The 23,681-nt window shown below is 43.5% G+C and overlaps 3 protein-coding genes across 3 annotated transcripts in view; 2 read left to right on the top strand and 1 right to left on the bottom strand.

Moving 5' to 3' along the window:
• Positions 1–4,498: 4,498 nt before the first annotated feature.
• LOC130127760 (cytochrome c oxidase assembly factor 3 homolog, mitochondrial) lies at positions 4,499–6,450 on the bottom strand. Its single transcript, XM_056297484.1, has 2 exons — positions 6,114–6,450; positions 4,499–5,306 (listed from the first exon to the last, which is right to left on the bottom strand). The coding sequence occupies exons 1-2, from the start codon at positions 6,430–6,432 to the stop codon at positions 5,203–5,205; spliced, it is 423 nt and encodes a 140-aa protein (XP_056153459.1). The 5' UTR covers positions 6,433–6,450; the 3' UTR covers positions 4,499–5,202.
• A 184-nt stretch (positions 6,451–6,634) lies between these two features.
• Positions 6,635–11,805, top strand: cntd1 (cyclin N-terminal domain containing 1). The gene is made up of 7 exons (XM_056297738.1): positions 6,635–6,923; positions 9,443–9,518; positions 9,617–9,788; positions 9,996–10,158; positions 10,348–10,492; positions 11,123–11,219; positions 11,464–11,805. The coding sequence occupies exons 1-7, from the start codon at positions 6,755–6,757 to the stop codon at positions 11,563–11,565; spliced, it is 924 nt and encodes a 307-aa protein (XP_056153713.1). The 5' UTR covers positions 6,635–6,754; the 3' UTR covers positions 11,566–11,805.
• Positions 11,806–20,902: 9,097 nt separating this feature from the next.
• tanc2b (tetratricopeptide repeat, ankyrin repeat and coiled-coil containing 2b) overlaps positions 20,903–23,681 on the top strand; it is a 179,095-nt gene continuing 176,316 nt past the window's right edge. Inside the window, exon 1 of the mRNA XM_056297127.1 lies at positions 20,903–20,931. The gene's annotated coding sequence lies outside the window, so the exon portion shown is untranslated. The remainder of the gene's footprint in view (positions 20,932–23,681) is intronic.

Raw genomic sequence — 23,681 nt, 5'->3', positions numbered from 1 at the left:
TACAGACCACGTTGAGCACGTTTATAAGCGAATACAATCTTAATAAGAAAGAATATGAAAGTGGAACTCTTATATAACTGGACTGCAACAAAGTAGTGTAAAACATTTCCTTCACTGTCTAAATGTGACATCGTAATAACATTTCATCTTTTTTTTTTTCATTTCATTACTGGTAACTGCAAACAGCAGGTAGGTACACAAGGTAAGTGAACGCTGTAAATACTTCTTTTCAAAACATAGCAGGTATAGTAAAGGTTGGTGTAAAATTCTCTCTTTTTTTTAACATTCATAAGTCAAGGATTTGTCTTGGTTTGATCGTGCGACCTGACCTCGTGGTGTAACCAGGCTGTGTGTCTGGTTGTCGCTGATTGTTCGTGTCTGGAGGTTCAGCATGCTCTTGCTGATGGGCTTGTGTGTTGTTGTTAGCGCTGGTAACAGTCTGCTGTGAAGTGTGTGTGTGTGTGTGTGTAGTGTGAGTGTTCACTCTGCTTTGTCGCAGGTGTTGACGGTTGCGTTGGTAGATCTGACCTTCTTTGGTTTGGATGTGGTAGCTCCTGTCTGTGTTCGCTGGTCTTTCCACAGTTGCAGGTCTCCAGGATACATCCTCCTGCCGGAAGCGGATTGGTGTGCCTGCGGGCAGGTGGGGCAGAGGTTTGGCTGTTCGGTTGTAGTATGCCTGCTGGCGCTGTTGACATACCTCTCTCCTTTTGTGAACATCCTCCTGACTGGCGATCTGTGGCTGCAGGTGTTTTGCTGTTGATGGGAGAATGGACCGCAGCCTCCGACTCATCAGTAGCTGTGCCGGTGATTTCAGGTTGTCCACCGGTGTGTTGCGATACTCCAGTAAGCTCATGTAGGGGTCTTTGTTCTCAGCTTTGGCTTTGTCCAGGATGCGTTTGGCCGTCTGGACAGTCTTCTCGGAGAGGCCGTTGCTCTGTGGGTAGTGGGGGCTTGTGGTGGTGTGTGAGAAACCCCATGTCTGTGAGAAGTTGCGGAACTCACCAGAGCTGTAGCACGGACCGTTGTCGCTGATGATAGTCTCGGGGATTCCATGTCGAGCCATTGCTGCTTTCAGCTTCATGATGACGGCAGATGAGGTGCAGCTGTAAAGTCTCTCTAGCTCGAAGAATCTGGAGTAGTAGTCCACAGTGACTATGAAGTCCTGTGAGTTCCATGTGAATAGGTCTGTGCCTATCACTTGCCACGGCCGCTCGGGTATGGCGTGTGACATCATCGGTTCCTTTGCATTTGCGCTGCGCCATTCTTGGCATATGCTGCAGTCTGCTACCGCATCCTCGATCTGTTTCCCCATGCCAGGCCAGAACAGTAAGTCTCTTGCTCGGCATTTGCTTTTTTCCACGCCAAGGTGGCTGGCATGGATGCGCTGTATCATGTCCTTGCGAAGCTTTTGGGGGACAATGATTCTCTCACCTTTGAACAGGATACCGTCCATTTCTGAGATTTCTGCTCTGTGGTTCCAGTATTCCTGGATGCTGGGCGGGCACTTTTTCTTTGTGTCTGGCCAGCCAGTGAGTGTGGCTCGTCTGAGTGTGGTGAGCTGTGGATCTTGCGCTGTTTCCTGCTTGATTTCTGTGAGTCTTGTGTCGCTCACAGGGATGTTGCTGAGGACTGTGTGCACTTGGGCCTCCATCCCTTCCTGTAGGTCACTGTCGTGGTGTTCTATTGACTTGCATGACAGTGTATCGGCCACCGGTATGTCCTTACCGGGGCGGTGGATGATTTGGATGTCGTATTTTTGGAGCGCCAGGATCATCCGTTGCAGCCGGGGTGGTGCTGCTGCCAGTGGCTTTTTTAGTATTGCCTCCAGAGGCTTGTGGTCTGACTCCACAATCACTTTTCGTACATGTACTCGTGGAACCTCTTGCAGCCGAAGACCACAGCGTAGAGCTCCTTCTCTATCTGTGCGTAGTTTTCTTCAGTGCTGTTGAGTGACTTGGACGTATAGGCAATTAGTTTGCCATCTTGGAGCATGACAGCCCCAAGGCCACTTTTGGATGCATCCACTTGGAGTCGCAGCTCCTTCTGCGGGTCGAAATATGAGAGTACTGGACCTGGGTGCTGTGTAATGAGATTCTTCATCTCTTGGAACGCCTTGTCGTGGACTGCATCCCACACAAACTCACTGTCCTGTTTCAGAAGCTGTCTGAGGGGTGAGTTTATCTGTGAGAGGTGTGGAGCGAATCTGGCGAGGTAGTTGATCATGCCGAGGACTGTCTCCAGCTCTGCTTTGTTCTGTGGGGGTTGCATGTCCTTGACCGCCTTCACCTTGTGTGGGTCTGGTTTGATGCCTTCGTGTGAGAGCGTGTGGCCGAAGTAGCGTACCTCGGACACGCATATGTGACACTTGTCGGGGTTGAGCCTCACCCCTCGCTCCCTTGTGCGCTTCAGCATCGCTCTGAGACGCTGGTCATGTTCCTCTTTAGTCTTGCCGAACACCAGTATGTCGTCCACTATGGCCGTCACACCGTCCAATCCTTCATATGTTTCTTCCACGCATCTCTGGAACTCGTCTTGAGCGGACACGATTCCGAATGGCAGTCTGAGGAAACGATACCTGCCAAACACTGTGTTAAATGTCGTCAACATTGAGGATTCAGTGCTCAGTTTGATGGCCCAATAGCCTGACCGCGCGTCTAACACGCTAAAGTACTCAGCTCCAGCGAGCTTTGTGGTGGCGTCCTCCAGCGTGGGGAGGGGGTAGTGAGGTCGTTGTATCACTTTGTTAAGAGCTCTGGGGTCTAAACACACTCTAAGTTTGCCTGTCTTTGGCTTCTCAACAATGACGAGTGCGTTCACCCATTCTGTGGGTTCTGTTACCTTACAGATTATGCCGCTTTTCTCCATGCTGTCAAGCTCGTCCCTCAGTTTGCTGCGTAGGGCGATGGGGATTCTGCGTGGCGGGCAGACGACCGGCGTTGCATCTGGTGTGACGCGGAAGGTGCACTCGCCTGGGAACTCTCCTATTCCCTGGAAAACATCTGCATACTCATCCATTATGCTCTGTGATGTGACATTGTTTTCCTCGCTCACAGCCATCACTATTTTTACCAAGTTTAGGTCACGGCATGTTTTCATTGCCATGACTGGTGGGGCGTTTCTGTCAATGACGTAAAAGTCCAGCATCATTGCATTGTCTCTGTACTTACATTTGAGTTTGCATGTGCCTTTCACGCTCAGCGCGCCTCCTCCATATTCAGTGAGTCTGTGTATTGCTGGTTTCAGCAATACACAGACTCACGCTGCATGCAGTAAACTGTTTTGTTTGCTACCTTTTTACTCTCGGAGAAAACAAAACAAAACAAACAGAACAAAGTCAGTATGCACTCTGTCAACATGGATGTCAGGAGACATGAATTTTGCTCTGCTTGCTTCTGTTTACTTCCGCTTGGAATATGATTCCGGGGATTTCACTTCCGGACGTCTCTTGAAAAATGTCAACGCGATTGGTAGAAACATATTTAAAACTAAACCTCCAATGAGACTCGAGTAGTGCTCAACGAAATGAAATGGAAATGACTGATGGAAGTTGCAGAAATCATGAGGTTACTATAATGTTACCCGAGCTGGAAATGTACTGAGAATCTACTTTTACATTCAATGCCTTTTTATTGATGCATATCCACATTGTTTCAACAGCAGGTTATGGATCCCGAAATTTTTATACGATTTAATTTTGAAGTTTGTGCTGTTGTCCCTATACGATCAAAGCTATTTTGCCGATGTTTTGCTCAGTGAGTCAGGTAAATTCTTTGAGACAGTACAGGCCTGTGCTCAGCAAATGTCCTCATTCTCACTGTTGATAATCAGCCGCTGCATGTTTAGACAGACTTGGCCTCCTGAGGATAGCAACATGACAGCTGGTCCTATTTGTAAAGGTTAGTTCAGTGATCCTGCAATCCATCGATTCATCCATCCTCCAACCCACACTAGCTGACATCACACATCAGTTCATCACAGGCTGAGAAAAGACCCAGGTCCCGTATGGATGCCCTGTGGCCTCAGCACGTGTTGACAGCAGTTAATGACTCTCCTCCATATAATTATGACTGCTGATCAGAGCAGTAGGGGCAGAAGGGATTTGTTGCTTGTGAAGTTTGACAAAACCTCATTAACATATTGCAACGAAATATTTTCCAAGGATATTATATTGAGTGTATTTCAAAGTCCAATGTGACATGTCTCTTGCATACCTCAAACACTTAATGTGTAGAATTTCTACAGGTCTTTTTCCACAAGAGCGCTGCAGAGCATCCTGCAGGTTACATCACCGTAGTTCCTATTGGATTACATGTTTTATCTGTATTTATACAAATGATGTGCAATTTAACAATGTCTCTTCCAATACAGCTATCAGCCAAAGCTGCTCAGCCACATTAGTGGCTGAGCATGATTAGCATATACACTGGATTTACATTCACGTTTCTCAATAAAAAAAATAGTTTGATATGCAATGGATTCAAAGAAGTGATTTCCCTTCAATGTCTTATTTTACTTGCAGTTTAAAAATTACATCAGGAATAACCCATTGTGACAAAAATTCATAAATTCGTGTCATTACATCACTGTATTTTCTTTATTGTCCCACCATCAGAAGTTCTTGTTTAAACAGATTCCTCATAACATCAATTGAAATATATTTTATTTGGCTATAAAAAAAACCCAACAACTCTTCTTCTGATCACATCATTATTTTATCAACATAAAAGGCTTGAACGAGAAGAGTTGTTACCTGTTTCCTTTCAGAAATATAACTGGCATTCCCAGGTGTTCAAGGCCACCACAACACTTGAATTATTAAATAACAAATGGTTTCGTTAGCCACTTGATTCAGATGGTCAGGCTTGTCTCATCGCTGTCACAATACTTAGCATACACTTCTACAATCCAGGGTGTGTCAAGGATATGTAATAGTGAACGAATTCAACATATCGTGAAGGTAATGCCTGAAAGCCAGTGGCTCCGTCCTTTATCAACAGGTATGTTACGATGTCTTCCAGACACCAATTGCTTTAAGTAGCAACAGAACCCCACAAAACCCTACACAATCAAGACAACATAAAAGTCCGTCTTCAAAATTCAGAAGTGGCCAACCACAGCAGTGTCCACCCAAATTCCCTTCTCCATCTCAAGTGCAGGAGATCAGGGGGGCGAAACACGTACAGTCCAAAATGGCGAATGCATCTAGTTGGCACCGGTCTTTGGTCCTCGCATCCTTGCAACCTTTGCTTCCTCATCTAGCTCGTCAATGATCCGCTCCTGGGACACTGAGTAAAATGTGTAACCGTCTGAGGGAGCAAGCAGTCAAGGGAAATGTACGACAAAACCAATAACACCCAACAAAACAAACGATGGAATGCAGCATGTCAGACACACGTACACAAACATACGTACATTCGATACATAATATATTCAAAGAAATACGAATTCCCCTCAGTGTCTTGTTCTGTTTTCATTTTAAGAATTATCAGGAATAATCCATTTTGACTTGTTTTAAAAGCCAGAATGTAGTTCCAAAGCTGTGTATTTCCTTGACTGCTCCACAATGTCTAGTTCTTATTAAACCAGATTCTGCATAACCGAAACAAAAATATAACTGGATGAAATCATTGCTTTGAAACAAAACACCTCGAATTAGAGTAACCGTGTTTCTTGTCAGAGGGAAAGGGCTGAAAAAACAAACAGAAAGTTAAGTGAAAACTCCCTTAAATGCTACCGTAAAAAAGAAAAAGACAAAATTACACCATTTCGGTTAGACGATTACTGCACGTTTACATAGCCCATTGCTCCCAGTGTTACTACAAATTTACAACTGGCACCCGCCGATTAAGCTGAAACCTGTCATAACCTGGCATCAGCATACAGAGGACCTCTCTGTCCGTGCACAGGTTTTAAATGTTAAATCACAAACGATCTACTAGTCCACCCGGTGTGAAATGTGAGTCGCACACACAAAGCACTCGGTTTGATTTCGATTAACATTCCTTGATAGTGTGCCGTTTAAAACCTCTTTGACAGCTGGCCGACATTAGCCGACAATGCTAACGTTACGTAGTTCACCTTGCGAGTGAACGTCGAGTGCACGGCAAGGATACATATTCCTAGCACCATGGCGCCGATGGCGAGTCCCGTCACCACATTGCGCGTCCTGAGTTGATGCGTTTTCTTCTTCCACTGTTCAAGCTCCACTTGTCTAATAAAGTGCTTCTGCTCGTTGGAGAGACCCTCTTTATTCGGATCTATCCTCGTTGCGAAGGGGGCGCCGGACCGCTTCGGAGTCTCCTCGGCCATTTTTGCAGCGGACGGGACGTGAGAGGGGGATTTGTCAAAACAGAACGCGCAGCTGCGCGTTTCACAAATCAGATAGTGAGGAGAAACTCGGCGGACAACACCACAAGTTAGCCTTATCCACATGATGTCAGATGTGGTGAATGCGGCGCCGCAGATTGCGCAACAGGCGAGGAGGGTTGCGCATGAGCAAGGCAAATTTGTGCAACGTCCTAATGACTCCCCCCACGCCACGACGGATTCCGTTCCGGGCGCCGGTTGAGATAGTCACGATACTGCCATCTACAGGGAAGTCTAATTTCGGTTTGACACAGTTAACCAAGTTTTGGTCTGTCATTCATGTTGTTATGATGAGTGACATCGATTGAAAAGAAACAGAGGGGGCTCATGTTATCTTCGCGTGTTATCAATCTAGAGTCTTTGTACTTCTCCAACGCGAACAAGTGAAATGGCGAGGCGATTCCTGTCTGCCCCAAATCCGTGTACGTCTGTCAAATTCGGCGAGGCTTCTTTCGAGCTATTATCGGATTTTCTAATAAATATCAACGATGAAAATAAAGACAACCTTTGCGGTTTAACAAAATGCAGCGGCCAGTTCAAAGACAAAAAAGTGATGGGTGAGTATTTTGGACGGCTAACGGCTAGTTAACTTACATTTGACCGTTTCATCAACGGGACGCCTCCAAAAATGTTCAGTTTTGTGTGCGTGTGGTGTAGGGGGAAGCAGATGGGGCCAATAAAAATGACGGGCGGCACAATGACAGGACTACGGCATAGTTGAATTTCAGGTTGTGCAGTTTATTAGCATATAGGTAACATTAGGATAAACTGTTCCCATTAAACCGGTTAACAATGGCCTGTTAAAGGCCAGTTTGAGGGCACTATCGCCAGACAGTCATTCAAAGGAATTGGTAGCCGAAACTAAAGCGATTAGCTGTAATCAGATAACAACTGTTATCTTCATTATTGAATAACAGTCATGTGACTAATTAGGATCAGCTGTCGTTATCAACTACGGTACTAGGACGCTAGTTGGTCCTAATTAAGCAAAACGCATTAACCAGTTTAAATGAATGCTTGCCATTATCGTTGTTTTGTTCCTTACAGAGATGCTAACATATTTTTTTCTGACGATTTATCCAACTTCGACGTATTCTAATTCACTGCAAATTAGTAATACCTACCCGCGCATGCGTAGGACCGCTCGTCAGGCAGAAGCGTTACAGCACTGCGGTTAGCGCGCTGATCAGAAATATGTTCCATATTACTAAACTACAAAGTAAAACGCATAATTAAATGAACATCCATTTAAATATATGAGCAGATATCGGCATAGCTATAGGTTATACTTACTAAGTGTAGTCGTAATTGTAAAAAAAAACAACAACAAACAAACCAAAACAACCCCAAAACAAAACCCTAAATGCAACATATCATTGCAACATATCATTTCATTAACGTGACAACGGTGCTGGTTTTAAGTTGCTAATCACTTTTCCAGCGCTTGCATAATAGCTTGAATATAACAACGTGTTAAACTATGCACCGTTTTCAAATCACACTTTTTAGATACTCTGCATCAAACGGTCCAGGTAAATGGTAAAATCAGTGGGAAATGATAAATTTTATCAATTTTTTGAAGAAAATTAAAGCTGAAAAGGAAGAATTAGGCCATTCACTCATAAAAAGGGACCTCAACTGTCCTTGTCCACGCTTTTGGTGCATGACTCAAAGCACTATCAGTGCACTGCAACGCAAATAACAGGTATGATAGTGATGTCTGCAGTCCTGGGAACAGCCCTGGTTCTTTAAATCATCCTCTGAATCACTGATAAACATTCTCGAGGATAAAGATATTGGAGAGAGGGGACAGTCTCCATTATTTCAAGAGGCAGGAGGTCCAGCCATCCAAGAGGCCTTCCAAATCAATGCATAACAGAGCATCATTATTCATTGTTCTTGGCTCCATTGCATATTCAAACAACAAAAGAACAGGAAATCTTGAAAAATGGGAGTTGCATTTTAATCTTTGTCCTCGCATTCTCGGTCATATCAATTCATTTTTCACATTTTAACCTTTGTCTCAGACTCAGCCACTTAACAACAGAACGTTACTTATATCTTTGTAAGCCGACTCAATGTTGCAGGAGCAAAGTAATCTTCGCTGCAGATTAAACTTGCCAGACAAAGGCAGCAGGGAAATCAGGCTTCTGATCCACAACAATGGGATTCTCTGCCGTGGTCCATTATACTGCTGTTCACATAACTGATCAACAAGTAGCTTATTTAAATAAATTCAGAGGCAGAGTTCTGGTCAGGGTACTTTCTATTTCTTTCACTCACTTTCCCAAATTAAGTTGAATTTGTTCTTTTATAACTTCCAAATTTATGAAATTGTGACAGATTGAAATACCTACCACATTGCGCTCACTAGCATATATTTAACATCTGATCAGGGCATGAAACCCTTTAGTCCATTGACCATAGTAGTTGATGCATTCTTACAATCACCTGCTGCTCTGTTTCCCTATGTGGTTTGGATTTTTAGAACAGGGACTCCAAATCTTGGTTTGCTGCCAGAATGACAGGTCAACAGAAAAATTTGCCGGCCATGGTAAAACTTTGCCAGCATTTTACTGATGGTTTGTGTTAAAACCCCACCGCAAAATCCCATCCCATTACAGAGCTAACTGTTATACTTGCACAACACTCAGGTATTATTTCATTGACTTTGTACAAAGAGAATAAGCACAAACACTGCTTAATGGCTGCATGACTGCAGGATTTTCTTTGCTACCTAGGTGGCACATCTACAATTGTATGTCATCTTTACTGATGTAAATGTAGTATAAAATATTTTATAGCGTTTGCTTGTATATGTACAGTAGTTTTAATGGTCCATTGGTATCACTTTGTAAAATGAATAAATGGGTTTCAATACACAGTAATAACAGATGTGTAATCTTTGACATTTTACTCAAATGAAAATCACTCTTCTGGTGAAAGTGACTCCAAAGTTAATACCCTCAGATTACATTAAGTAAGAGTTAACTCATACTGCCACACATTGAAGGAAGTTCTGGTTTTGTGCTCTCTGCTGACTAACCTCCTTTAATCTGCTTTCTGTGATCCTCAGAATGCATCTTCCTCATAACTGAAAAGTTGAGACTTGATCCGCTGGTTGGATATAATGCTATTGAAATTCTGGAAAGGTAAAATAAGTCAAATAATACTTTTGTCATTATATAGTTCCTCATGATGTGTCATGGTTTAGTGTAAACACTTGCATCTGCATTTTAACCTCTCTCAGGTTCATGGTAAAGCACCTTCAAGATCTGTTTACCACACCCACACTTCAAGATGCAGCTGCTGGTCGACCGAGTTGTTATGAGGATCTTGTTTTTGACAAACTGAAGGAGAAATTCCCTCTGATTGTCTTCTCCTCTGTACAGCTAGCTAGCAAACTCTCATTGCACCGTTATGTAAGCTTGAGACACCTACCGTCAACCAACCTTTAACATATTTTGAAATAAACTAATCTGCGTAAACCTTTTATCGAACACTATATCTAAGAACATCTTAAGTTTAGTTAGTCAGGGGAGTAAAGAAATTTAGGGAATGTATGTTTTGGTATAGAAGGCAAAAACTGAAACTAACAGTTGGAATAACTGGCATCTCCTTCCTGTAAGGCAATTGACAACAACACTGCTGTGCAGTTTCTTCACTCGATGGGCCTCAGTGTTTCTAAGCAGATTCTCATGGAATCGGAGCTCATGATCTTGAAAGGGCTCGAATTCAGACTTAATACCCTTAATCCTTTGACGTATGTGGAAACCCTTCTGGAAGTGCTTGGTAAGTCATCCTACAATAATCATTTGAATGTAACAACACTCGTTTTTTTCTGGCAGTGTGCATTGCATTGGAAATAAAGTGGCATGTTGGGGAGTAGAGCTCACAGTAGGAATGTACATAAATCTGATGTACATTACATTTATATGACATCAGTTTTGACTTTGAAACGGTTATCTGGTTTTTTTGCAGGGCACAATGAGTCATCAGTCCCTGTGGACCAACTACAGCCCTTGTATTACCATATTCTCCAGTTCATTTTCCTGCAGAAGACTGACATTTATGAATCCCTGTTAATGGCAACCACTCAGTGTCTCAACCCATCACAACAGCAGAGGTAATTATATTGTAGCGAATTCAGGGGGCAGTCCGGAAACCGCCACAACCGGGACGCGAACCCGTGGCTCCCATACTACAAGCGACAATGTTAACCAGTCGACTAAAGGGTCCGACCCGTTAGTCAAGGACCAACATGTCTACTTATCCATGCATGTTACAATATGTTCCAAATTGCCACACAACATTTAATAACTGGGTGTTAACCAGTGAATGGAGTGGTAGGTTCTACTATTAAGTAAAATTTCACATCATTAGGAATTTGACTTGGTGCATTGCTCAGTGTGGGCATTGGACATAATACAAAATATAAAGTAAAAAGTGATAGTAATGGCAATATGTAAAAATTTTTTTAAAAAGAATAATAAATATGTGTGTAAGGTTGGTGCGCTTTGCACACCGAAATAACTCAGTTTCTTTCTATGCAAAAATTATTGAAAGTATTTGAGAGTTTGTAAAAATATAAAGAATACTATGTATGTATACGAGGACTATGACAAATTTACAAACAATACGTAAAAGGAAATATGAAATCGTAACTCCTCCATAAAACAATAATATGATATAGCTGTATACTGTATATTATATTGGTGGTTAACAATAATTGACCTGCATTATGGCACATGAACAGGGAGAAGTTTTTGACTGTAAAGGAAGACTATATGCTTCTTGCTGTTGGGGTCATCGCCATTGCAATATACATTTTTGATGTCAGCAAATGGGAACAGGTGAGACCCTTGTACCTTTCTAAGCACTATCACTCTTATGGTATTACTCTGACTGTTAACTTACTGAGCTTCTTCTCTCCCATTGATTTGTAGTTAAGCATTACATGACATGGTGTATGGTATAGTTCATCCTTGTTAATCCTTAAGTGTGTATAGATAATTTCTCATGGATGCGTTTCAGGCCTTTATATCCATTCTATTTAAGCAATATAGGAATACTCTGTTCTCTTCTTATGTTTGACAGGTGGTAGAGGAACTGAACCACATAACAGGGGTCTCATGCAGGAGCATCAGGGATTTTACTCATGTGACGTTGTTGCACATTACCAGGACCTTACCCCAGTAACGTCGACTTGAGTCTCGACAAAATTCTTCGAATGAAAATCCCCGAAAAAAAAGTTTGTGGTTTTAACGGTGACGTTTATTTTCCACTGTAGGTTTTACTGAATGGTTATAATAATTTTATTTTCCTGAATAGGGCAGTTGAGCACTTTGAACTAGTGGCCATATATTCTCAGTTGGTTTTCATATCTGTTATTATCAACTTTACAATTGCCGTCATTTAAAGGACCTTTCATTAAAAAGAAGCTGCATATGTAAAACATGCATTCATTGACCTTTATTGATATCAAATGTTTTCGATTATAATGATAAGTTAACAAACAATATCTTAAATACATGTGTGTCTGTCCTCACTGTAGTTCTTTTTGCCTTAAGGATGATTAATGTTAATGAGATGAACTGCGTTGTGGTGGATTTCTATTAACAAGTCACCAATAAAATACAGGGCACCATGAAATGATGAGTCTCACGTCAGTCAAGATTCAACAACTTGAAATAGGGCTGAGGATGAAACGTTGGATGTCCCTAGGTTGGGGTTGCCTCTCAACCCCTCTCCACTGGTTCTTTCCCTCTGTGAAGCCTCCGGCTGTCCTCATATCTGAAGAGAGAATGAATAACACCGCCACTGATTCTAACCCAAGAGCTCATCTATATAAATGAACAGTTAGGATAAGAGGAAACGTGCATTCTTATGGCGCCGATTTTCATTGAATTTAGAAAGACCAGAGAAAATCACAATCATATTTCCATCAGTGGGTCATCTGTTGAAATTGTGGACAGTTTTAGATTTCTTGGTTTACACTTCACAGACACCCTCACATGGCCTCTCAACACCAATTGCATCCTGAAGGCGGCACAGCAGAGACTATTTTCTGAGGCGTCTCAAGATATGAGTACCAAAACTCTTGTGAACTTTTTCCGCAATACCATCGAGAGTGTCTTGACAAGCTGTATCACAGTGTGGTTTGGCAACCTGATTGCTCAGGACTGCAGACTGCTATAAAGGACTGTAAAGACAGAAGCAAAACTCATTGGCATGGAACTATCACAACTTCATAATATTTACACCACTCGCTGCAAAAGGACAGCCCAAAACACCATTAAGGACACCAGCCATCCCGCTCATATTCTGTTCTAACTCCTTCCATCTATAAAACGTTACCGGAGCATCAAATCCCACATCACCCGTCTTTGTAATACTCACACACACACACAGACAGTCAGGTTGCTGAACATCTAATGCACCATATGCACCTTACATTGTTGTGTTATCATGTACTGTACATACACCGACCAGCCAAAACTTTAAAACCACTTGCCTAATTGTATTGTGTAGGGCCTCTTCGTGCCACCACAACAACTCTGACCTGTTGAGACATGGACTCCAAAGACCTCTGAAGGCGTCCTCTGGTATCTGGCACCAAGACGTTAGCAGCAGATCCTTTAAGTCCTGTAAATTGCGAGGTGGGGCCTTCATGGATCGGACTTGTTTTTCCAACACAGATGCTCAATTGGATTGAGCTCTGGGGAATTTGGAGGCCAAGATAACACCCTGAACTCTTTGTCATGTTCCTCAAATACTTCCTGACATTTTTTTGCGGTGTGGCAGGGTGCATTATCTTGCTGATACAGGCCACTGCCATCGGGGAATTCTGTTGCCATGAAGGGGTGTACCTGGTCTGCAACTACATTTAGGTAGGTGGTAGGTGTCAAAGTAACATCTACATAAATGCCAGGACCCAAGGTTTCCCAGCAGAACATTGCCCAGATCATCACACTGCCTCCGCCGGCTTACCTTCTTCCCATAGTGCACCCTGGTGCCATCTCTTCCCCAGGTAAACGACACGCACGTATCCAGCCGTCCACATGATGTAAAAGAAAAAGTGATTCATCAGACCAGTCCGCCATCTTCCACTGTTCCATGGTCCAGTTCTGACATTCACATGCCCGTTTTAGGCGTTTTCGGCAGTGGACAGAGGTCATCATCTGACCGGTCTGTGGCTACACAGCCCCATACGCAGCAAGCTGTGATGCACTGTGTGTTCTGACACCTGTCTATCATAGCCAACATTAACTTTTTCAGCAATTTGAGCTACAGTACCTCTTCTGTGGGATCGGATCAGACGGGCTAGCCTTCACTCCCCACATGCATCAATGAGCCCTGGGTGCCCATGACCCTGTCGCCAGGTCACCGGTTGCCCTTCCTTGGACCACTTTTGGTAGGTACTGATCACTGCATACCGGGAACACCCCACAAGACCTGTCATTTTGGAGATGCTCTGACCCAGTTGTCTAGCCATCACAATTAGGCCCTTGTCAAAGTCATTCAGATCCTTATGCTTCAAACACATCAACTTCAAGAACTGACTGTTCGCTTGCTGCCTAATATATACCACCCCTTGACAGGTGCCATTGTAATGCGATAATCAATGTTATTCACTTACCTGTCAGTGGTTTTAATGTTTTGGCTAATTGGTGTATCGCTCTCTCTCTCTCTCTCTCTCTCTCTCTCTCTCTCTCTCTCTCTCTCTCTCTCTCTCTCTCTCTCTCTCTCTCTCTCTCTCTCTCTCTCTCTCTCTCTCTCTCTCTCTCTCTCTCTCTCTCTCTCTCTCTCTATATATATATATATATATATATATACACACACACACACAAGGACAAAATACAACCCCCCCAAAAAAAAAATATAATTTTTTTTGGGAGGGGGTGTCCTTTGTCCTTCTGTCCTTTGTGTTAAGGCAGAGAGAGCCAGAACACAATAATTTCATTTTATTCTACACATGACAATAAAGATGAGCTTGAATTTATTGTTCAAGAACAAATTTGTTTTGTCGTTATTCTGTAATTCAATTGAGTCTAAATGGCTCACAGTAACAAACCGTCTAAACTTCACATCCTCTGGTATACATGACAGACAACACGTCATGTAAACCTCACCAGTATAACTCGCATCTATGCCACTGTAAGCTTGACTTTGGTCTGTTGCTAAATATCTTCATCTACTCCAACCACAATGCAAGTAGTCACTGCCTACTAAGCTAATCTTAACGTGTTTTCTTTGTATATTCATGATGTCAGTGCACATTGTGCATTGCGTGCAATAATAGGTTCAATAAATCAGTAAACACTTCATGAGCAGACAGTTGCTTCTCCCTGAGATGTGTCAGCGTGGGAAAGCAGTCACCTGCAGCGACTCAGTTAACGTCTGCTGAAGCAGAAGCAGTGTGCTCAGATCAACATCAGTATGGTGTGCCTTGGATGAAAATCAGAAGAGAAAGAAAATGCCACAACTGTTTTTCTTGAAGGAAAATATCCTACAACTGTCTTGCCAGGTTTGTGTACACAGTTTTTGTTAGTCTACTTTATGTTTGCCACAAGGTTATTCATATTCATTGTTTCATTTTACCTGCTGCTGCTGGCTATAGCTTTGGTAATAATCCTCCAAATCGAAGTTATCTAGATCCAGTGCCAGATATCCCTTACAGAGCTCACATGTTCTGACAGCAGATAGTTCTGACCCTGGAAGACATTTGTATAATGTACGTTCACATATTTTCCATGATTAGTTAGCTTAAACGATGTTCTTAATGAATCGTCCTCTTTTCCACAGTCAACATCTTTGGGTCACTGTTTCCTTGGTCTCTGTAAGGGTGTTGTCTTTAATTTGTTTGCCAACAAGACAGATTACAGCAAGTTCAATACAACACTGCTTTGCAGACATTTAACTACTAACCTGAATGGATTTTTGCCTGGATCCATCTCTTAAGGCAGTCATGGTGGACAAACCGCAGACTACCACAACACTGACAGGGTGTTAGCAGCGGGTTTGTTGAAGAGCTGGCACCACTCTGGCAGATCCGACACAATTCTGCTTCCTCTTCATCTGATGACTCCTCTAACAACCTATAGGTAAGAGCAATAATTTGATAACTTCATAATTTTGATAGACATTCATGACTGGCAAGCAACTTTTATCTGCAGTCACTCGAAGCATCAGTTTAAACTTGATTCATTAGTTGGGTAAAAAATGTGTAAGGAACTATGTGAGTGTTTTAATGACAGGGAAATAACTACCAATTTTTTCTATCTATTCACCTTTGTTTCATTCTGTATAGTACAGTCTCTTGATTACTAGCTGGTGCTGTCTGGGCCTCTTGGACAACTGTAGCCCCTCTCTCTGCTTGATGCTCCATGAGTTCTAAGTTCTCATGGATGTTGTGTAGCGTCATCAGTGCCGAGATAAAGTTATTCATGTGCCCAGAGAGACTGGGACCTTCTGCCTCACCAGATGATATCGATATGGGTGATGTTGATGTGTCATTGGTGATACTGGTGACGTTTATTCCATGAATATCATCTGCTTCTTCTTGTCTCCTGAAGAAACCGGTCCTGGGTGGGGCCATTTCTGACAATGTCTGTGTTCTTTGCAAACTGACTCCAGGCCCCCTAACCAGTTCAGGGAGATGATGAGCTGTTTGCTCAACGGAGGCCACAAAGCTTCTATTGTCTCTCTTGGCAATGGGGGGTAGTGGTGCAACATGAGCAGACCCTGTTTGCACCAATGCAGGCATGATACCATATCCATCACTATGAACAAAGGCTCTGCTTGGTATTCCTAAAGTGCTTAACCGTGAACTCAAAGACTGTCGGCTATATGAGCTATGAGCACTGTGAGAATGGCTGGTAGTGGCTATACTTGACAGAGAGCCTATCCGCTGAACAGGGATGTAATAACTTCCCCTATCTCTTTCCTGCCAGGAGGCTGATAAGTCATCATCCTCCCCCTCCCTTTGAGATTCAATGGACAGCACATCGAATTTTGGAAGACGACCGCTAAGCGGGACAACTAGGGAATCGCTCAGGGTGTTCCCAAGGGCATCAGCACTGTAGGGAGACTCAGAGCCTATGGACTCCAGGTCAGATGACATAGGGAAGTCATCTAAGTCTGTGGAAAGGTTTTCTCCATATATGTCCTCGCTACTTATGCCTTCTAACTCATCTGTTACACTGCTGTCTGTTGAGAAGACCTCAGAAAGATAAGGGGTCAGTTGTTGTGAAAGCTCCTCCTCAGGACTAGGGGACTGGCAATGCAGTGGCGACAGGTTTGGCCAGTGTGTGTGTGAGTGTTGAGGGGAGGAGATCAGAGGCCGCAGGAGCAAGTGGCTGTGTAAGGTCGATATAGAAACTGGGTCTTTCCAAGTTGGCATGTTTGCTCTGCCACACAGGTGTTTCATTTCATGCTTACCCTTAAGGAAGGCTTTGCTTTGTGTTAGTTTGTTTTTCTTTCCATGGGTTGATACCTCTAAAACTCTGCCTCCCACATCCGCACACCTGTGCTTGTCATGGCATTGTGCAGATTGTTCTCTGTTACCTTGGAAAAGGACAGATGGAAAAGCTATGTTTGTTCAAAAAGTTCATACCGGTCAGTATGCAATAAGAACAACATGGGTATTAAAGAAGAAATCACATTACATACTAGCATATAGGAGACAACAGAGGTGGAAAAAAGCCAAATTGAAAAAAGAAGCTGGTCAGTTGCATCATTCTATAACCTGCAACACAAAATATATTCCAGAGAACTTACAGCTGAATGCCAGGGGGGCATTTACTCTGTGGGAAGTCTTTGAAGACTTTGCCAGTTCAACAGTCTTGTTCTGGGTTTCACTTATGATGGCTGGGAAGCGAGACCCTGAGCCTTTGTACCTTGAGCTCCTTGTCTTGGATGAAGTACTTTTCTCATAGCTGCAGGGGGATGTCTGCAGGAGGCAAGCAGAGAGTGTTTAGAATGTTAGTAAGGCAGTGAAGGAGAAAGCCATATAACTTGCAAGGAATGCTTTACAGTATGTGTGCATAGTGAAAATGAAACGCTGTTAAGTAAAATATTACACAATATCACTTTATACTGTATCCTTTAGCCACAGTAATTTATGACACCAAAACATTTGTTATCTAATTTGATTGTTTTAAGTTCTTACCTGTACTGCCAACTTTGCCGTTGCAAAATCATGTGCCCAAGAGCTATTATACATTCTAGTTTTGAATTTGTTGGATTGGGAAGATGATGGTGAAGGTATCCTCACACAGAATATCTCTCGCCTCACCTCTGCAATCGTTATTTCGGTTTCTCGCCTTCCAAGCTGATGCTGACATAAAAGAACAATCAAGCGAAATTAATTCATAATAATTCAATAAATGACCTGCTGGAACATTCTCTGCAAATCTCTACCTGTGCAGTGACCTATGGTAAGTTACCTGGTAGTGATGACGCAGCTGTTCAGCTCTGGTGAAGTTCTTCTCAGCTGCACCCTTTTCCCAGCTGCACACCGTGAGGCACAGACTGGCTATCTGGAACACAAAGGCACGGTGTCTTGAGATATGCAACAGGGCAGATGGTGGCCTGCTAGTGTGGAAAATGTTCTCATTGGTGGCAAAGACATCCGTCATCTGTGACTTAATCCCAGACAGAGCAAGGTGAAACTCCCATCCACACAAGGCGGTGTCAAAAACTCGATCACTGCAGCCACCGTGTTTGGTAACCAATGTGTCGTTTAACCTCCGCTGTAACACAAGTTAGGTACAGGTACGGCCTCAGAGTTATCACCAGGCAGGTTATGTAAGAAGGTAACGTTAACTTACCTGTTATGTGCTAGCGCTAGCGTTAGCTGACGCAGGGGTCGGAAAAAATTCGCTTAGCTAACCGGTGTCAGTTGCGAAAGAGAGATAAATGATCTCTCCAGGGGTTACATTAACACTTCACTGCCGAAAACAACGACAGTAGCAACGGTGTAGTTAACATTATTAACCTACTCGGTTACTACGAAGCACGGAGTCGGTTAGCTGAATATTAATGCTGAATTCTAACGTTGATGACAAACCCTGTCAAGTTAGTTTCCTAAACTTCCTCGTGAGCGTAACGTTTGTTTGTTTTGTTTCTTATAGTAACAATGAGTTATCCTCCGCTGTGAATAATAATTTCGCATCTTTACATTATGACTCTGGAAATTAGTCTTGGATGAAGTTCTTTCTCCGACGCTGACATTATGAGCAAGTCAGCGCCAACAGATCTGCCTTTTGTCTCCCCCTAGCAACTGGTTGCTATGCTGTCACCGCCGCTACGTGCTGTGAGAGTCAGAGAAGAGCACCCCCCCCCCGTTTTCTGTTTACCGCTGTAATATGCTTGCCTTTGGACATAGAGTCAACGTGCAAAATGTAAAAATGCCATTCATTTCACCTAAGCTTCTGACTCGATCGTGTGCAGAGTGTAATAAGCGAGGTGCAAACTTATCCCCCATACGCACACTAATAAAAAAGACGCCCACCGGTGTATATGCAAATGATACATAGGCGATTCCGTATCTGGAAATCGGACCTTAAAATCAGGCTCTCTGTTTCACCAGTTATGTACGAGAGACCATATTACAGCATCTGCAATAAACAAACGAAGGGATTGATCTTTTAGTCGCACTGAAAGCAGTGACATCTGTGAGTTATTATTACTGCCAGGTGCTGAAGGGAAGCGTGCAGAGGAACTGTGAGGGTTTTGCCTTCACACACACACACGCGCGTGCTCCCCCATTAATGTACACACATTCAGAGTTGCACCAGAGGTGTCGGAGTTTCAGTAGATTAACAGAAGATCCAGCGCCAGGCTTCACTCATGTCCTCTTGCTACACAGGCTCCCATTGATTCTGCTGTTCTTCCTGTAATCACGCATCAACCCCAGTTTACCTCACCTCCCTTTTCAGTCACCGTATGTGAGAGCCTGCTGAAGTTACCAAACTCACCAGAGGTTTTCCTTGCTCAGGAGCCAGCCTCATGATGAAGTAAGACAGGAGCAGCAGAAAGGATTTTCCTGAGGCCTGGCTTACTCAAATATTTTTTTTTCTTGGCTGGTTAGCAGCAATGCCAACTAGCCAAGTGGTGGACATTTAATTAAAAAACATTGCTGAGTTTTTTTTAATGTTTACTCTGAATGTTTGTGTCTGTACATGTGCTAGACTTCTTCGTAGTTGGACAGCTTTACAGCCATTCAGTGTGGTTCCTTGAAGTGACATCCAGAATGCTCAGTGGGGGTGTGGGTTGATAATAATACTAATGGCGTGCAGGATGTTTCTGTTATCTGACTTATTTTCCATGTGGGGGACCAAGGCTTGGTTCTAACCTTGTAAGCAGAAACCCATGAGGTCTCATTGAGTGTGTGTGTGTGTGTGTGTGTGTGTGTGTGTGTGTGTGTGTTGGAGGTGGGAGGGATTGGGCTTGTGTAGGGGTGTATGTATACCCCGAAAACAACTACATCCCTGTTGCTTAGGCAACGAAGCCACAAAAGTAGTTACACCAGATCACTCTGTATTTTAAGGATAATTAGCATCTTTTTTAGACATCACCAATGTAAAAGATGTGAATGAATACTGGTAGCCACTTAATTGCTGTATTCGGCAACAGCAGGATCTGAGAAACCCACATGCATGCCATATGTTTATTCAGTCGGTGAACGTGATCAAATAAGAATCAAATGGCAGCTTAAAGGGCTGCTTTTTTGTTTAAAGATAAAAAGACAAGATAAAGTTTGGTCGGGGTATGACTTCGGCAAACCCAACCACAACATCGGTCACTTAAAATGTCACATGCCTAGCCCTGAAGGAATTGCAATTTGATTGGCATCGACCTTGTCCCTCTTGAATAATTATGAATGATTTAGATATTATTGCCTCCCGTCCTTATGAATAATTCATCAACTTCAACCCCCACAGCGTGTGTGTGTGTGTGTGTGTGTGTTTCCTGCGTCCTCCTGGGCAGAGTTTGCAGCGGGAGGCGGTCTGGCGCTCCACGTTGCGCCGCTGCGTGGCACTGGGCACTGGCTACGGCTTCAAGACTACACAGCGACTTTTTTGTTTGTTTTTTTGATTTTTGATTTTTCTTTTTTGTTGTTGCAGTATCTTCAAACACTTGGCACATCTATTTTGTCGGCTGTAAGCGACTTCGCGGAGCTCTCTCTCTCTCTCTCTCTCTCTCTCTCTCTCTCTCTCTCTCTCTCTCTCACTCGCTCTCTCTCTCTTTCCCTTTATTCTCCTCGCTCTTTTCCCAGCCGGGGGTGTTGCTCCTGCGGGAGTCCGTCCTCTGTTGCATCCGGACGCATTGCACTTGCGAATGTAGTTGTTGTTCGCAGTCGTTTGTGTGCGAGCCGGTTTTTGATTGGGAGTGGGAGACGTGGAAACGACTGGCGTCGTTTCGTGCGGGGAGCCACACGGAGCGCTGCAGCAGAGGAGGCGGTGGCGGCGGGGGTGGGGTGGGGGAGACGGACAGGCAGCGTCCGCGCCACGGAGAGCGACGAATGTGATGCGAGAGCCCGGCCGGAGAAGTCTAGCAAAGGTATATGTACCCTCGTTTTGAACTGTGTACTTTTGTCAGCAGCTCTGCTTCGTCCGATTTCTTTGTTCCGTATCTGTGTGTCTTTAGACCAACATGTGTGTGTGTGTGTGTATGTGTGTGTGTGTGTGTGTAAGGTGTCATGTTTCTTACTGCTGATCAATAACCGATCGCGCTGTAGAAAACGCCAGCTAGCTAAGCCAATGATCCGTATCTGCTGTCTGTCTACACCTAGTGCTAGCTGGCTTTACGGCACCCAATCATTTTTCCCCACCTTCTTCTTCCGTGTATCGTAACATGCAGATCTACGGCATTTTTCAGTGTTGGAGTAACGCAATATATCCGTTTTCTCTTCAACGTGAGATCATTGACTCAAATGAATTTTCGTCGTTCACGCTCGCACCCGTGGCAAAGCCAATAGAAAACGCGAAGTAGGTTGACGTTCATAAATTGGACACTGAGCAACATTTCACCAGTGAGGTTTACATCCCATCTAATTTGCAATACGTGCGTTCGCTTGTGTGTCCCAGTCATCCTGACGAACATCAGCATACGCAGACTGGGAGCTGTCCAGAAAGAAGTAAGGCACTTTATGGGAAAGAGACTGTTCTTACTTGCCCTATGGCTTCAGGCCAACACCTACCCCACACTACTCAGCCTGTTATCTGACATCTGCTCTTTCTTGACAGGGACTTACGTGATAATGATATGTTTCCACAAAGACTGTTAATCTGTAATGCCTGTTTGTTGGGTGGAATAAGCACTTCTTTCTCCAAGGTCGCTGTTCAACACTTCATATTGGCTGGGGCTCTTGTCAGGTTTGCCTGGTCGGTGTTGTGATATTTGATTTCCATTTACTGTGACCTAGATGTGTATGTCCCATTTAATTTTATTTTTTTTAGGATTTAACATCATGCAGTTCTATATGACGGCAATGCCGTCACTCCAGGGAGGAAAAAAAATGTAATTTTCAGTGTATGGATGTCAAATACTCAAACCCCTTTATCGAAAGGTAGGAAAACTGCTGTGAAAAGAGCATCTATCGGGGAAAAATAGGACTGCAAACTGGTAAGATTTGGGTTGCAGTTCTCATGGTTATTGCATGAGGGTGGAGATGACTGGCTGTCTCGCTGTACTGTTCTGGCGCTCAGTTGTCAGCTCGCCTCAGCACAGATAAAAGACAGTCATTGTCAGAGCTTTCTCTAATCCCATCAACATGCACTAGTTTTGCTTGTCTCTCTTCTCTCTCTTTATATCTTTTGCTACTCCACTCCATGTGCACATCTGCAAGTTCAGTGTGGAGATTTTCCAATATGAGGTCATGTTTTTTGTGTGGACCAGCACTCAACTTTTTTTCTTTTTTTCTTTTTTTTATCTTTCAGTGCTTATCTCTCTGCCCAAGGGGTTGTGACAAGGCCCAGTTTCCATAGTGTCAGCCAAATAAAGTCCCTCCCCCCAGGTCTTATGACAAGCCAAAGGTAGAGCGGTCTGAAACAAAGAGAGTAGGTTGTCATAATTAAGGATAGGATTTCTGACATAATTCATCTGAAACATTGCCTTGATGCATAGGGGGAGCAGATTTCACTGTAAATCCCATTTAGCAACGTGAAATCGTAGCTTGTGTCCTAACAGGCCTCCTGCGGGCGCTGTCCAGCCAGCCTATTTACTGGCCTTTGAGGTCTTAGGGGGAGTTAGACTAGTCATGAACATCGCATTCATCATCGCAGCTGGTCTTGAGCTTCTTAAAGGTCGGATAGAATTGATTTTAGGGATTTCTACCCACACAAGATTGTTATACTGCTTCTTCAGATATAAGGATGTCTGTTGTTCAATGCGTCAAACCTGCTCTTCTGGCGCCTATCAACCACTAAGCCAGACAGCACCGGGTGTCGGTCTCTGAATGTTATCAGCTCTGAAAATGTGAGACGTTTCCCCGCAGAGGAAATAAAGGTGTCATCCTTTGGGATGTTTTGATTCATTTCCCAAAGTGCTGAGGCAAATGGCACTCTTTATGTCACCTTAATCAGGGAAAGCAGTCAGGGAAATCAGAAAAGCTCTGTTGGATGTCTTGGAAAATAATAAACCGCTAGGCTTGGTATTTTGTGTGTGTGTGTGTGTGTGTGTGTACAGTACATTTAGTCTACTCATCAGTTTATATTATAATTTATATCAGTAGTTCTCAACCCCGTTCCTAAGGGAGCCACAGTAATGCTGGTTTTCTATTCTGCCAAGTAGTTAATTACATTCACCCGTAGAGGCAGGTTTAAAAACTACCAGATTAGACTGATGGATACCCAGCAGAATACAAAACCAGCACTACTGTGGGCCCCAAGGACCAGAGTCTAAAACCTCTGGTTTCTATCATATGGAAAATGTAGTGTCAAGGGAATTAAAATTGATGTTTAGTCTGTAACCCATTTTCATCATGGTCAGTAACTTAGTTTTAAGTTCTGAACGTGGGGAAGATAATCTTGTTTGTGTAAGGCAAGGGGAACCACAGCAACGTGGTATCCCAATACTGAACAAAGGAAATCTATCTTAGGGGATCGCTGCACCTTTAACATGTTGTGAAAGCTGTGGATAAAGATATTCCTGATAGCCTGTAAAGCGCATTGAAATAACCCCGTTTGGAGGGAACGATGCTGTGCAGCCTCTTTAATGAGGGAAGGGTTCTCCACAGGCGTCTCCACGCATTTCGGCATGGCTCTTTGATTATGTAATAATGATGCGGATGTAGGGTGTCTTCTTCGCGC

The sequence above is a fragment of the Lampris incognitus genome, chromosome 17, assembly GCF_029633865.1.
Source record: "Lampris incognitus isolate fLamInc1 chromosome 17, fLamInc1.hap2, whole genome shotgun sequence".
NCBI lineage: Eukaryota > Metazoa > Chordata > Actinopteri > Lampriformes > Lampridae > Lampris > Lampris incognitus.
The sequence above is the reverse complement of the archived record's forward strand: the minus strand, read 5'-3'. Positions and strand labels throughout refer to the sequence as shown.

Excerpts from the sequence above, each read along its gene's own strand:
- LOC130127760 (XM_056297484.1), bottom strand. The coding sequence starts at position 6,432 with ATGTGGATAAGGCTAACTTGTGGTGTTGTCCGCCGAGTTTCTCCTCAC. Across the intron at positions 5,307-6,113 it reads CGCCATGGTGCTAGGAATAT|ACGGTTACACATTTTACTCA; the intron begins GTATCCTTGCCG and ends TTGCTCCCTCAG.
- cntd1 (XM_056297738.1), top strand. The coding sequence starts at position 6,755 with ATGGCGAGGCGATTCCTGTCTGCCCCAAATCCGTGTACGTCTGTCAAA. Across the intron at positions 6,924-9,442 it reads CAAAGACAAAAAAGTGATGG|AATGCATCTTCCTCATAACT; the intron begins GTGAGTATTTTG and ends TGTGATCCTCAG. Across the intron at positions 9,789-9,995 it reads AACTCTCATTGCACCGTTAT|GCAATTGACAACAACACTGC; the intron begins GTAAGCTTGAGA and ends CCTTCCTGTAAG.